General features: G+C 32.9%; 1 protein-coding gene across 4 annotated transcripts; it reads left to right on the plus strand.

Moving 5' to 3' along the window:
• The first annotated feature begins 585 nt into the window (after nt 1-585).
• On the plus strand, nt 586-16,268 carry LOC140054883 (NADP-dependent malic enzyme-like). 4 transcript variants are annotated; one of them, XM_072099989.1, is made up of 13 exons: nt 586-689; nt 1,254-1,398; nt 7,049-7,207; nt 7,373-7,573; nt 7,729-7,890; nt 8,210-8,313; nt 8,630-8,739; nt 9,226-9,323; nt 9,594-9,707; nt 10,010-10,121; nt 10,314-10,456; nt 10,782-10,955; nt 13,512-16,268. In XM_072099989.1, exons 2-13 carry the CDS (start codon nt 1,300-1,302, stop codon nt 13,752-13,754), a joined length of 1,719 nt encoding a protein of 572 aa, XP_071956090.1. In that variant the 5' UTR covers nt 586-689; nt 1,254-1,299; the 3' UTR covers nt 13,755-16,268. The 4 variants fall into 4 exon arrangements, with proteins under 4 accessions (XP_071956090.1, XP_071956092.1, XP_071956091.1 ...); XM_072099991.1 differs by lacking the exon at nt 586-689 and adding an exon at nt 1,039-1,076; XM_072099990.1 differs by lacking the exon at nt 586-689 and having other exon boundaries at nt 1,109-1,398.

Raw genomic sequence — 16,268 nt, forward strand, 5'->3', positions numbered from 1 at the left:
GAGCTAAATCTTATTATAATTAGTATTGCCTATGAACTCGTACTTAATGGAGCATGTAGATGGCGCTATCATTTTCAGCCTATAATAGTAAAAATGTTTTGATATAGCTTACTTTTCGGGAATGTTTCTTCTTGATCTTTCATCTTATCATCATCGAAAGAACGTAAGCGAACGCAAGTAAATTTTAACTGTTCGCTTAATTGGTCAAATTAAGCTTTAAGCTTTAAGCTTGGTTCCCACTCAAGACGCAATGGTCAAATTGTTTGAGCTGCGCTTACATACTTGCGTTGCGTCCTAGGGGGGGGGGGGGGAACTATTGTTAAAGGTTGGTTCCCACTAGAACGTAACGCAAGGACGTAAACGCAACGCAAGCGTTTTAACCAATGACAAGCGAAGTTATAGACAGTTAGCAATCACAAGCGAATAAGCCATCGCTTGTGATTGGTCAATTCACTTGCGTTGCGTTACGTCCTTGTGTTGCGTCGCCAGTGGGAACCACGCATTAACGCCGCGCGTTGACTTTTTTGGCGTACACACACGCGCATCAAATAGAATAAAAAGGCACCGCTGCCACACACAATCTCATCTTTCAAGATTTTTTGAATGCCAAGATGTTAATAAATTAACAAATTCTGTATGAACTATATAAATCAGCTTGTTAATTGATTCTACACAGCATAGTTAAACCAGTAAGTATATATAATTATTACAATATTATTTTTTTGTTGATATAACATTAATTACATGCAGATTTCGGCATGGAGATTGGGCATCATGCATTTTATTTTTAAACAAAAGTATGAATGTGGTACTTCTAGGCTAGGCTAGGCCTAGCTTTGAAAACATTGAAAAATTGAAATTTTATTTTATAGTTTGTATAGGCCTATAGATAAATAAATCTATGCCTAGGCATAGGCTAAATCGTATTTAAGTATTGGCATCGACTACTAACGTTGACAGCAGCCACTCATCATAAAAAAGACGCGCACGGTCTGTTGCTCCAAAAGAATGTTCGGCACGCATGCTAATAATGGTTCAAGTCATTGCTCATTAATCATTTTATCATTTTGTTACTGGTGAGAAAATAATCGATAGGCATAATATATTACTACGACGAATATATACTGTATACGTTTGGACCAGGATTAAGAAGGAAGATCTCAGTAAATGGTCACAGGCTTAAATTAAATTAAATACTTCTAAGAAGGTGAACCCTTAATATTTTTCTGTGATATAATTTAATATACTTTCAGTGCTGTCAAAGAAGATTGTAATTAGGTAATATTAGTCACCGCCAAAATGGCCAAGAGACTGTATAGGTTCTCGTCGAATGCTTATCATAAAATCACGAAAGCATACACTGGGCTACGGCTAATGCTGGATGGACGAGTTAACAAGGTAAGAAATTACATAATTGATGTAAATAAGCCACTGTCTCATTTGTAGAGATTGTATTTTGTCATTTTATCGTCATCGATCAATATCATCGTGATCAATGAAGCATGACCTTTGCGTTCATCATGATCATCTCAGCAGTAGTACGTCATAATCAGACACCATTATGACGTACTACTGCTGAGATGATCATGATGAACGCAAAGGTCCATTCAATCAAATCATTATTTATTATCTATTATAGGGCATAAATAGACCCAATTCTCTTGGGCCTTTGACTCCTTGTGTATGTTGGAGATTGGAACGCTGCAGGGAGATTTTCAAAATATCGGGCATATCGTACAGAGTAACATGGATAATAACAATAGGCCTATATTAAATTGTTAACCATTCAAAACATTAAATGCATTTCTTGCGAGATATATAAATTTATATCGTAATTAATCCAAACTTACGAAGAAAGGCGCGCGCTACGCAAAGGTTATGCTTCATTGCGTTTAGAGGTCAGCTTTGGATACCTGCATAAAACCTGTGTGTGTGTGCGCACAACAACCATCATTAAAGTTCATTTTGACCGGTAAATGTATTGACATAAGATAAATAGTTTATCGTTGTCTGTTTATGAATAATTATGCATTGTATCGGAGCCGGGTGATAATGGGGAGTGTTTGAAATACGGTATTACAAATATACGAATTGAGCAATAATAACCTGCGGTAATCACTTGCATATCAGCTGATCTCGCCGGGTGTGTTGAGTTTTTCGCCGGTTATATTTTCAACATCTTCGGCCTAGAAAACTACTTACAAATAAGATAATTCATAATGTCTGGCAAAAGTGACAGACCACGTTTGGAGCTTAGACGTTTTGGATCAGAGTTATTGAGAGATCAACGTCTTAATAAGGTTGGTTTTTGGAATCATAATAATAGGCCTATTATTAGTATTAAATTGGCTGTCATGTCCTGTTTTTTTTTTTGCTTCAGTGCATTCATGCATGGTAAACTTTAAAGATGTATTGTCCCTTGAAACACAAAAAAATGAAGGTCAAAATATTTTAAAATTAAATTGGTCATATCAAAGTAATATTAAAGTTATTCACTTTAAGTCGAAAATTTGAGCCAAAAACAACAAGTTTACCTAACTAATTAGGCGCTAGTTCCGTTTCGCACCTGTCATTTATTTCGACTCAAAATGTGTTAAGAAACTTTATCGTGAGTACCACACCTTAGAATTAGTCCTCAAAAATACTTTTACGAAGGAGATCACACAAAAAGTAAAAAATAAATGCTTTAAATTGATGAATTTACAGACGTGTTTCTCGCACATCGGTTCATCAATTTCGCATACGCCATGTTCAATGTTGTTGTTTCTATGGAGCGCCAAAGGAGCAATCATAATAGAGGGCTAAAAACTCAATATAATGCGTATATTTAATGCATTTATTGGTGAAAATTACGTTCAATTTTAATATACTGTATTTTGTCAATGTCAATGCAACAAAACCCTAGGCCTAAATCAGCATCACTACCTAGCCTAGGCTAGGCCTAAGACTAAGAGGAATATTATTTAGATCATTGAGGTATAAAAACTACAGTACATGTAATATGATGATGAATTTGTCGATTTTCATTCTTAAAAGTTAACGAAAACTGCGAAAACCATGTACAGTATCAACAGTAACATTTTTTTTTGCATTGACATTGACAAAATATATTAAAATTGAACGTAATTTTCACCAATAAATGCATTAAATATACGCATTATATTGAGTTTTTAGCCCTCTATTATGATTGCTCTTTTGGCGCTCCATAAAAACTACAACATTGAACATGGCGTATGGAACCGATGTGCGAGAAACACGTCTGTAAATTCATCAATTTAAAGCATTTATTTTTTACTTTTTGTGTGATCTCCTTCGTAAAAGTATTTTTGAGGCCTAATTCTAAGGTGTGGTACTCACGATAAAGTTTCTTAACACATTTTGAGTCGAAATAAATGACAGGTGCGAAACGGAACTAGCGCCACTAATTAACAGGTAAATTAATTTGATTACTCATTTCGTTTGGAAAATCGTCAGGAGCGAAAGTAATCAAAGATTTCAAACCATGAGTATGACGTATTACTATTATGCATGATGCTAATTTGGATTGTTTACAACTCATCACGGTTGAGAAGGTCTTTTCACACAGATCGCGAAGTCAAAGTTATTTTTTGAACCAAAAAACGTCTGTATTTCAGTTAAATGATTTTTTTTTCGATACTTCAAAAACTTTTTTTTCGAAATCTTTTTTTTTTTTTTTTTTTGGAATTTGGAAGGGACAATACATCTTTAAATAAACTAAAAATTACATTTTCACTTCTATCTAGGCCTAAAGGCTAAATAAATAAAATGATGTTGTTAGGTAGTAGTAGTGGTATAAAGGTTATTGTACTGTTATAAAATAAACCACAATTCTATTTATTAAAACAATTTTTGGATTTGATCCATTTAATTTAAGTTGTTTGTAATTAACTAATGTAATTAGCTTAATGATCTGTTATTGATTTCTTGTAAAATATTAATAGTTGCTAATTAAGTATTTAAAAATTAATACATTTCTCATTCAGTGATTGACTAGGTTACAAATCCATATAGTAAAAACATGTGATGGGTTAAAAGTTCAAACTTAATTGGCCAAGATAAAAAAGAGTTGTGGCAATTAGATTTGATAAAAAGTCAATAGCAGGGCCGTAGCCAGGATCTGTCAAGGGGGGTTCGGACACTAAGTATTTGGGTCACTGTCCCACTGTCACTGTGTTTCCCTTGTGGCCCGGGCAACAGCCTTAATTTCATACTAAATGTTGTTTCTGCCACTAAATTGAAATTGAGTTCCATTTCATCGTATACCATCCGGACACGGAACTTGATAGGCTTAGTCATAAAGTAGTTACAGAGTTGCAGGGCATTTTATCATTGTTGAATGTTTTGATATTAGCCTAATTGTTAAAACGACCTTCACAACCAAAATATTTCTTTGTAATAAAATCTATTTTAAATGGAACGCTACAAAAATAATCCTCTGCTTTATCAGAGCATGCATACCTAATAACCAGACAAGAACGTGTCTTTATTACATTTTACTATCAATCTATTTTCAAGTCACGCAATCCATTTTTCAACAATATAGTAGTATAATAACATTTTGATTGAATAGTGAGGGATTAGTTACAGTTTGACTTTGAATAAACAATTGGTAATTTACTGAAAATCCAAAATGAACTTGTGTTATAATACAAAAAAAATTATTCAATCAAAGAAACGCTCTACTACACATGAGAAATAGATGTCGGTCGATAAACTTCTGACGACGAATAAAACAACGACAATCAGCTAAATGTTAGTAATTTTATTTCATCTCTGGCTTGTTACATTTTTCATGACACATTACCGGACTTCCCCCTCCTCTCGCAATGAACGACAGTACAGATCCTCCCTATCTAGGCTCGTGTATGTAGAATACTACTACGTTATTCACAAATTACACACGCATAGCAGTGTTACTAGAACCATCACAGATTACCTCTAATGGATCAATCATTCACACATGATTTAAAAAATTCATCGACAAACGAAATATAGCGTATATTCATTCCTTTTTAATAATCGATTTGTCCATAATTATTGCGTTTTGCCGGGGGTTTTCCATAATCTAAGGCCAATTTTTAGGCCAAATCATAATTGTGCGTATAGTGTTGTATTTCCGATGCGTGTAGTACCCTATTTATCTTCATTTCCGTACGTTCGTCGTAAATAGGCCGAATTTCCGTAGTAATTTATAGACGTTCCAAAATTTGAACCATGTTATACCGGTAACAGAGCAAAGTTTGCTTCTTTCTGCAAATTTCCTATCATTATTTTCTTTGTTTTGTTTGGAGTGTGGTTTAAAACAACACTTTTGTAAAGTTTATAGTGGATAAATGAAAATGAATTTTTGGAAAATGTGGTTTTAACATCTGACTTTATTTAGCATTTTTTTTATTGAATTAAAATTCCAAATTATACAATTTAACCTTTTGCTCAATATATTTATAGCAACTGCTTCATATTTTTTGTACAACTTTTTAAAATTATTAATTGATAATTAATTTACATTAATTGAGTACAGTTATTAGAATGTATTACCGTACCAAAAGTACCTTAATCGGAGACTTCCCCGCGACGTTTGCATTGAACGAAAAAAAATTATCATAAATTTACGTGCGAGAGTACTATTTGCGGCCATCTTGGGGTGTCATTTAACAATTTGCTTGCTCAAATACTCAGTGTCTACAGCCCTGGAGTCTTTGGGCAACCCTCTTCTTAAAATAGTACTGCGACCGCCCCTGATAGCTCTATCTATATTTATTTACAGAGGAAACTAAATATATCAATGTAAATAGGTGGTATTGATACAGTTGAGTAGGCCTACGTATCGGCTGGTGGTCTAGACAAAAATAATCGAATGCCATAGGCCTAATGTAAACTACAGTACATGATACCATAGATATTATAGTGTAATATATTAAATTCACTATAATCCTCTATGATGATGATACACTATACTTCATAGCCACACATAAATATTGTAGGTAACCGCAGCGTTCCATTTTTTGATGTACGTCGGAAGGCTATATACTTTATGCATGCTGACTGCCAGTGATCGAAACAATAGGTACGCGGTTGTCTAGCGGTGTTCTTTGTACGATTCGTTCGTGGCCAAGCTCGCGTCAATATCATGTTACATCCTGGGACCAAAAATTCGTATTATTTTTCAGGTGAAAATCGGCAACCAATTCATTTGTTTAACAAAATAAGGTATGATTTATTCACGAACGAGTTTACAAATTTTTCAATTTACAAACAACCTTTTGTATTGTGGGGCACGTATTTGGAGGATTTTCAGAGATGAGGGTGTGGTGAGGTATTGTGGATGTCGGGGATAGGGGTTCGCAGTCGGTTAAGGGGGGGGGGGGGTCGCTGTAAAGGGGGGTTCGCCCGAACCATAAAAACCCCCCCTGGCTACGGGCCTGAATAGAACATTGAAATCATGTTGAAATAATTTGATATGTGCTGAACTCTATTGATATCATGATAACTGTCTACTTGAGGTATTGAATGTACTTTATTGAAACTGCAACTGCTTTTTATTGAAACTATACAATTATTATAGTATAATAATAGTTTATCAAATTAAAAATAATACTAATATAATAGTACTATTTTTATTTCATTAATCAATATAATGAGATATTAATATAATTGTTTATAATTAAAAGGAGTAATACTAATAATATATAAATATATTTATTATATAAAGTTTTTTTCAGTTAATTATTTAAGTTAAATAAAAATTGATTGTAATAGAATAGTCTCAATGATACTTACCCCTTAAGTTACTGATAGACTTAAGAGTATTTCCATATGCTATGTTTAACTTTGAATGATTTAAAAAACACTTGTTCCGCGGTCTAGATGCAGAGCAAATTTACACACAATTAAATAACTAAAATGGTCTTGAATGCAAAACTTAGCATTTTGTCACTTTGTATAGCTGAGTACTGGTGTTAGAAAAGCAATTCAGTTAAGTTATAAACTTAAAAAATTTAAAATAATATACAAATAATGATTTCAGGGTACAGCATTCTCAATCAGAGAACGTCAAGCGCTTGGACTCCATGGTCTGCTTCCCCCTGTTGTCTCCACTCCGGAGATGCAGGAGAACCGAATCTTGCAGAATTTTACGCGCCAACCAACGGATTTGGATCGGTACATACAGCTCATGGATGTACAGGTATATTCAGTTAATTTTGTTATAGAAAATGATATTTTAAGTTCATTTTATTTTTTATTTCATACACTTAACTTAACTTTGAGTTTAGTAACTACACACACCTCAATAAATGAAAGGAAAATATTTAAAATTTGTTTATGATGTTTTTGCCCTTTTTTTCTATAGGACCGTAACGAGAAACTTTTCTACCGTGTGCTGTGCAACAACCTAGACCAGATGATGCCAATCGTGTACACGCCGACGGTGGGCTTAGCTTGTGAAAAGTATGGACTTATATTCCGCCGTCCTCGTGGTCTCTTTATAACCATTCAGGACAAAGGTCACATAGCAGATATGTTAGCGTCCTGGCCTGAAAGAAATGTTAAGGTACATAGTGTTTACACTTTTTCAATTTATTTACATATTTCAAAAGTATGTAAATTTAAATTGAAGGAGTAACCCAAAGTATCGGAATTTTATTGATGATGTTCGATAAATAAACAAAAGCATCATTTTACAAAATATTGATTTTATTTTTTCAGGCTATTGTAGTTACCGATGGTGAACGCATTCTTGGTCTCGGAGATCTTGGTAGTTTTGGTATGGGTATACCAGTTGGTAAATTAGCTCTTTATACCGCAATTGCAGGTGTGCCGCCCTCACAGTGTCTACCCATTGTACTCGACGTAGGCACAAATAATCAGGTGATGCTTTTATGTAATTGAGATTTTTTTGGGAAATATTGTTACTATTACTTTGTAATTTTTGCACAATCTTTGGTGCAACCCTGAGCATCCATGGTGTTATAAGCTATACTGTTAGTGGGCTGGCTTCTTCTTGATTCAAGAATACTACCTTAGTCCTCTCCTGGTATTATTTATTTACTTAGTTAATTATGGGGATCTAAATCCCCAATTAGTTCTGGTCTGGTATTAGTTGGTTTCTTCTCAATTTGACACTTACTTTCAGAGAGCTATTTCAGCTTCTCCATTCAATCTTTATTTGCCTATTTTGTATTTTCAGAGTCTGCTTAAAGATGATTTTTACATTGGTCTAAAGAAACCACGTGACAGATCTGATAATTATGATGAGTTTATAGATGAGTTCATGCAAGCCGTCGTTTCTACGTAATTTTACATTTCCTTTTTTATTTATCAAATCAAACCATCAGCATGTCATTGCAGGCTGGTGTAATGTAATTTTCTTCCACAAAAAAAAAAGACGAGACAAATATATATTTACATACATGGAATGGTTCCTTCATATTTGATGGTACCATTCTTACTGTGTATGTTTTGTAAATTGTCAACAAAATCACTCTTGTATTGATGACTAGCATACATTATTTAATGATATTTTTTGTATAGAGTGATGCCACAATGTAAATGTATCATTTTCAGGTGTCGTTACTTTTATCATGCTTTACCTTCTCATCTCTTATAGGTATGGCCAAGATTGTTTAATTCAATTTGAAGATTTTGGAAATCATAACGCCTTCCGATTCCTAGAGAAGTACAGAAATAAGTACTGCACCTTTAATGACGATATACAAGGTAGATGATACCAGTAACTTTACTTAATATTCACAATCTATAAAATAAATTATACTGTAATGGTAGGAATATTGTAACTGTAAAATACAATAACCCTTACATATTCAATCATAAAGCATGTTTTGTATTTATTGATTTTTTTCATTGTGGAAATTTATTGTGACATTTAATTTTATCTTATCATTTTACAAGATACATGTAATACTGTGTATACATGCATACTGCCAAGTCCACTGCCAATTGCTGTAGTCTTACCATTTTTATACCTAAAGTAACTAATGCTTCTTTACTGTTTTCTAGCTGATTATTTAATATCCTAATACCCATTGTACCAGTGCTATAAAAATGGTTTTAGTCCAAACATATTTTATAATTTAAAAAAAAATGGTTTTTGAAGGAAAACAAAAGCTGATTTGGCTTCATTCATTTTTCATTATAATATAATTTTAAGACATTTTGACTGATATAAGATTTCTAACCACGCAGGGACAGCGTCAGTGGCTGTTGCAGGGATCATGGCCAGTCTAAGAATTACACAAACAGAACTTAAAGATAATAAATTTGTCTTCCAAGGAGCTGGAGAGGTAAGTCTAAAAAATAATCATCACCATTTGTCACCTTTGTTGTCTTCATATAGAAAAGTTTATATTGTAGTGTATTGCATAGTGCCTGTAACTAAAGTCAGAAAGTAATTATACTTTATCCTATTCTACAACACAGTGGTGGTGTTATAGAGTCACACTGTAGAATGCTACCTCTCTTAACCTACTACTTCCTCTTTTAACCTACTACTTAATACATCATGTTTATGTTTGGAAGATATTAATAAACTTCAACTTGGCTTTTTTTTGTAGGCGTCGCTAGGAATAGCTAGCCTGCTTGTGATGGCAATGGTAGAGCAAGGCGTGTCACTTGAAGAGGCTCGGTCAAAGATGTGGCTGGTTGATTCTAGAGGCTTGGTCTGTAAAGTAAGTTCTTACAGTATCGTAGTGTGAGCAGAACAGGTTAAATGCTCAATACTCTACCACATGTAATCGTGTGGCTGGTTGATTCTAGAGGTCTGTAAAGGAAGTTCTTACAGTATCGTAGTGTTAGCAGTAACAGGTAAAATGCTCAATACTCTACCACATGTGATGACTGCCCAGTACAGCGAGTAGAGGCAGATGCTTCACCCCATAAAGTGTAATTCTCTACCATATATGGTAAGAGTGTTTACTTGATTGTAATCATATTCTCAAGATCAACTCCAGTTTTTGTTTTGTTTTTTTAGGATCGAGCGTCTGGTGGAATAAACCATGAAAAGGCAGCGTTTGCTCATCAACATGAACATATAAAGAACTTAGCAGATGTAATAAATAAAATCAAACCAACGGCCATCATTGGTAAGTTAGTATATTAGTCTTGCGACAATGACGAAATTACGTCATATAAATTGATTGTGCACCCCCTCCCCCCCCCCAACCTTGTCCAACGACACATCACTTGACCTAGTTAGGTCGTAGTGGTCACTGAAAATTATAATGATAAAAGTCAGTAAAAGGACAGTACTAATAGTTGTTGCTTTTGTTTCACAGGAGCAGCTGCGGTAGCTGGTGCTTTTACTGAAGACATAATTAAATCGATGGCTTCATTTAATAAACGTCCAATTATATTTGCTCTTAGTAATCCAACTAGTAAAGCAGAATGTACAGCTGAACAGGCATACAAACTAACAAATGTAAGTAGTAGCAGATTTACATTATCTAGGAAAACACTGTGATACACTATCACATGTGTGTCATATGTATCCTAGTATCATAGACATAAACTAACCCTTAACCCAAACTTATATGATACAGGCATTACATGTGATACACATGAGAATCTGTATTATGGACTTAGCTATGATACTGGTCAAATATTGTAGAGATACAACACTGAGAACTGGATTGCCTGGAAGAAAAGTTAAGAAGAAAAACATATAAATATAAAGTATATTTTGACAGTAATTTTTTTCTAATGAAATAACATTTTTGTGTCATCTTTTTATTTGTGTACACTAGGGTAAATGTGTGTTTGCAAGCGGTAGCCCCTTCCCATCATACACCCTTCAAGATGGCAGCATGCTTCATCCAGGTCAGGGCAACAACTCATACATTTTCCCAGGTGTTGCCCTAAGTGTTATACTCTTCAAAATTCACCATGTTAGCGACAAAATATTCCTAGTAGCTGCTAAGGTAAGATGGTCCTGTATTATATTGTGGTATCGTATACCTAAAGCTCTGTTTACACTATCAAACTTTATGTGACAAAAAAAAAATGTGATGATGATATATAGACATGATGATGCCTCTCACTAGCATGTTTGGGCACATCACACTTTTTCATCAAACTAATTTGATAGTGTACACAGAGCTTAACCTTTTTTCAGTCTGCTATTGAAATGTTTAGCTGTATCATTCATATAGTAGCTTACCAAGTACATATTGACATGTTTAGCTGTATCATTCATATAGTAGCTTACCAAGTACAATTGACATGTTTAGCTGTATCATTCATATAGTAGCTTACCAAGTACAATTGACATGTTTAGCTGTATCATTCATATAGTAGCTTACCAAGTACAATTGACATGTTTAGCTGTATCATTCATATAGTAGCTTACCAAGTACAATTGACATGTTTAGCTGTATCATTCATATAGTAGCTTACCAAGTACATATTGACATGTTTAGCTGTATCATTCATATAGTAGCTTACCAAGTACAATTGACATGTTTAGCTGTATCATTCATATAGTAGCTTACCAAGTACAATTGACATGTTTAGCTGTATCATTCATATAGTAGCTTACCAAGTACAATTGACATGTTTAGCTGTATCATTCATATAGTAGCTTACCAAGTACAATTGACATGTTTAGCTGTATCATTCATATAGTAGCTTACCAAGTACAATTGACATGTTTAGCTGTATCATTCATATAGTAGCTTACCAAGTACAATTGACATGTTTAGCTGTATCATTCATATAGTAGCTTACCAAGTACATATTGACATGTTTAGCTGTATCATTCATATAGTAGCTTACCAAGTACAATTGACATGTTTAGCTGTATCATTCATATAGTAGCTTACCAAGTACAATTGACATGTTTAGCTGTATCATTCATATAGTAGCTTACCAAGTACAATTGGCATGTTTAGCTGTATCATTCATATAGTAGCTTACCAAGTACAATTGACATGTTTAGCTGTATAATTCATATAGTAGCTTACCAAGTATTGACATGTTTAGCTGTATCATTCATATAGTAGCTTACCAAGTACAATTGACATGTTTAGTTGTATCATTCATATAGTAGCTTACCAAGTACAATTGACATGTTTAGCTGTATCATTCATATAGTAGCTTACCAAGTACAATTGACATGTTTAGCTGTATCATTCATATAGTAGCTTACCAAGTACAATTGACATGTTTAGCTGTATCATTCATATAGTAGCTTACCAAGTACATATTGACATGTTTAGCTGTATCATTCATATAGTAGCTTACCAAGTACAATTGACATGTTTAGCTGTATCATTCATATAGTAGCTTACCAAGTACAATTGACATGTTTAGCTGTATCATTCATATAGTAGCTTACCAAGTACAATTGACATGTTTAGCTGTATCATTCATATAGTAGCTTACCAAGTACAATTGACATGTTTAGCTGTATCATTCATATAGTAGCTTACCAAGTACAATTGACATGTTTAGCTGTATCATTCATATAGTAGCTTACCAAGTACAATTGACATGTTTAGCTGTATCATTCATATAGTAGCTTACCAAGTACATATTGACATGTTTAGCTGTATCATTCATATAGTAGCTTACCAAGTACAATTGACATGTTTAGCTGTATCATTCATATAGTAGCTTACCAAGTACAATTGACATGTTTAGCTGTATCATTCATATAGTAGCTTACCAAGTACAATTGACATGTTTAGCTGTATCATTCATATAGTAGCTTACCAAGTACAATTGACATGTTTAGCTGTATCATTCATATAGTAGCTTACCAAGTACAATTGACATGTTTAGCTGTATCATTCATATACAGTAGTAGCTTACCAAGTACAATTGAAATGTTTAGCTGTATCATTCATATAGTAGCTTACCAAGTACAATTGACATGTTTAGCTGTATAATTCATATAGTAGCTTACCAAGTATTGACATGTTTAGCTGTATCATTCATATAGTAGCTTACCAAGTACAATTGACATGTTTAGCTGTATCATTCATATACAGTAGTAGCTTACCAAGTACAATTGAAATGTTTAGCTGTATCATTCATATAGTAGCTTACCAAGTACAATTGACATGTTTAGCTGTATCATTCATATACTGTAGTAGCTTACCAAGTACATATTGACATGTTTAGCTGTATCATTCATATACTGTAGTAGCTTACCAAGTACATATTGACATGTTTAGCTGTATCATTCATATAGTAGCTTACCAAGTACAATTTCCTAATAAACATAACTCTAGTCTTCCAAATAAAAGATATTTTCTTGAAAAATTTCATCTGGTTTCAAATACATATTTTATAAATAAATTTAACTTTTCGGTAACCAATTGTCAAGTACTTACTTGCTGCGTGACCAAGCTGCGTGAAATGTAGCAAGTAAGTACTTGACAATTGGTTTACTAACAAGTTAAAATTTATTTATAAAAGATAAATGATATGTCTGTTACACATGGGCTTTACCACATTACCAACATTTATTGTAGGCACTTGCCGACCTAGTAACAAAAGACAACTTGAAAGAGGGACGAGTTTATCCCCCACTAAAAGATGTACGTGAGGTGTCCGTGAAGATCGCCGTTCGAGTTGCCGAGCACGCGTACGCCACCAAGGCCGCTTCTTTGTACCCCGAACCTGAAGACAAAGAAACGTTTGTACGCAGTAACATGTATAGTTACGAGTACGAATCGTTTGAGCCTCAATTCTATGACTGGCCTAGCAATCTATAGATACGGTAAACATTATGTTTTAAGGTTTAATTGAGAGAAATAACCAATATACACATTATCAAATTTGTATTCTGGTCCTTGACCTTTTGACCTTTTGACCTTAATATTCCTACATTTTTATTCATGAATTACAAAATTCAATGTTGACATTCTTGTTTTTTAATATGGTATGTTTATTATGGAAAGTTATGCAAAAATAAATTTTTATTTTCCCTTTTAGCTAGTTGAGTGTGAGTAGTAGACCAATATTAATAATTGGTGCCAGGACCGAGAATCCTGAGGGGTTAGGGAGTCAAGACATTTTATTTGTCCGTTTAAAAGGAATTCATTGTACTTTTCATTGTACTTGGCATAATTAAGACAATAAAACCAAAGATTGTATAGCGCCGTTACACCGCACAAGATATTCGTAATCCCATTGGACGGCATTCACAAAATGTACTGAATTTAACCAAGAATTTGAATGAGTTTAAAAAGTAGTAGAAAACTATTCAAATTATTGGAACACAATGATGATCATTAAAACATAGTAACAAAATAATTGTTAACAAAATCATTATTAAAGAAAATAATCGCTAAAAACAAATACTGTACTACAGTATATGTTTTTACTCGTTAACTACTTTCTTTTTTTTTTTTTGGGAAAAATTGCCAAAATAGCCACTTTTTAAAATTCAATTATTAGGCGAAAATAGTGCAATATATGCGCATATATCATCATCTTATAGAGCCATAGTAACCAGTTAAATCGAAAAATAAAAAGATCGAAATTTGGCCATTTTTCAAAAATTTCCCTGTACTATAGTACAGGGATTTTTTCGAAAAATGGCCAAAATAGCCACCTTTTAAAATTCAATAATTATGCGAAAATAGTGCCATATATGCGCATATATTGTGTTATCATCATCTTTATAGTAACTAGTTATGTCAAAAAATAAAATGGTCGAAAATTATTTTTAGACATAAATGCGCAGAGTCGAATAATGGGTTCTGCGCATGTCAATTATGCTATAGTAACCAGTTATAGCGAAAAATAAAAAGGTCATTGTTGGAAAAAATCCCTGTACAGGGAAATTTTTGGAAAAATGGCCAAAATACGCACTTTTTAAAATACTGTTATTATGCAATATTATTGCTATATATGTGCATATATTGCGTTATAAGCATCTTATAGACGTATAGTAACCATTTATGTCAAAAAATAAAAAGGTCGAAATATGGCAATTTTTTGAAAAAATCCCTGTACTATAGTAAGGGATTTTTTCAAAAAATGGCCAAAATACGCACTTTTTAAAATACTGTTATTAAGCAATATTATTGCTATATAAGTGCATATATTGTGTAATAAGCATCTTATAGACGTATAGTAACCATTTATGTCAAAAAATGAAAATGTCGAAAAATGGCCATTTTTGGAAAAAATCCCTGTACTATAGTAAGGGATTTTTTCAAAAAATGGCCAAAATACGCACTTTTTAAAAAACTGTTATTATGCAATATTATTGCTATATATGTGAATATATTGCGTTATAAGCATCTTATAGACGTATAGTAACCATTTATGTCAAAAAATAAAAAGGTCGAAATATTGCCGTTTTTGTAAAAAATCCCTGTACTATAGTAAGGGATTTTTTTCAAAAAATGGCCAAAATACGCACTTTTTAAAATACTGTTATTATGCAATATTATTGCTATATATGTGAATATATTGCGTTATAAGCATCTTATAGACGTATAGTAACCATTTATGTCAAAAAATGAAAATGTCGAAAAATGGCCATTTTTGGAAAAAATCCCTGTACTATAGTAAGGGATTTTTTCAAAAAATGGCCAAAATACGCACTTTTTAAAATACTGTTATTAAGCAATATTATTGCTATATAAGTGCATATATTGTGTAATAAGCATCTTATAGACGTATAGTGACCATTTATGTCAAAAAATGAAAATGTCGAAAAATGGCCATTTTTGGAAAAAATCCCTGTACTATAGTAAGGGATTTTTTCACAAAATGGCCAAAATACGCACTTTTTAAAATACTGTTATTATGCAATATTATTGCTATATATGTGAATATATTGCGTTATAAGCATCTTATAGACGTATAGTAACCATTTATGTCAAAAAATAAAAATGTCGAAATATTGCCATTTTTGTAAAAAATCCCTGTACTATAGTAAGGGATTTTTTTCAAAAAATGGCCAAAATATGCACTTTTTAAAATACTGTTATTATGCAATATTATTGCTATATATGTGAATATATTGCGTTATAACCATCTTATAGACGTATAGTAACCATTTATGTCAAAAAATGAAAATGTCAAAAAATGGCCATTTTTGGAAAAAATCCCTGTACTATAGTAAGGGATTTTTTCAAAAAATGGCCAAAATACGCACTTTTTAAAATACTGTTATTATGCAATATTAGTGCTATATATGTGCATATATTGCGTAATAAGCATCTTATAGACGTATAGTAACCATTTATGTTAAAAAATAAAAATGGCCAAAA

This window comes from Antedon mediterranea, chromosome 7 (genome assembly GCF_964355755.1).
Source record: "Antedon mediterranea chromosome 7, ecAntMedi1.1, whole genome shotgun sequence".
Lineage (NCBI taxonomy): Eukaryota > Metazoa > Echinodermata > Crinoidea > Comatulida > Antedonidae > Antedon > Antedon mediterranea.

Coding starts and splice junctions, on each gene's coding strand:
- LOC140054883 (XM_072099989.1), top strand. CDS start 1,300: ATGGCCAAGAGACTGTATAGGTTCTCGTCGAATGCTTATCATAAAATC. Junction 10,457..10,781: donor AGGCATACAAACTAACAAAT/GTAAGTAGTAGC, acceptor TGTGTACACTAG/GGTAAATGTGTGTTTGCAAG. Junction 10,956..13,511: donor TATTCCTAGTAGCTGCTAAG/GTAAGATGGTCC, acceptor CATTTATTGTAG/GCACTTGCCGACCTAGTAAC.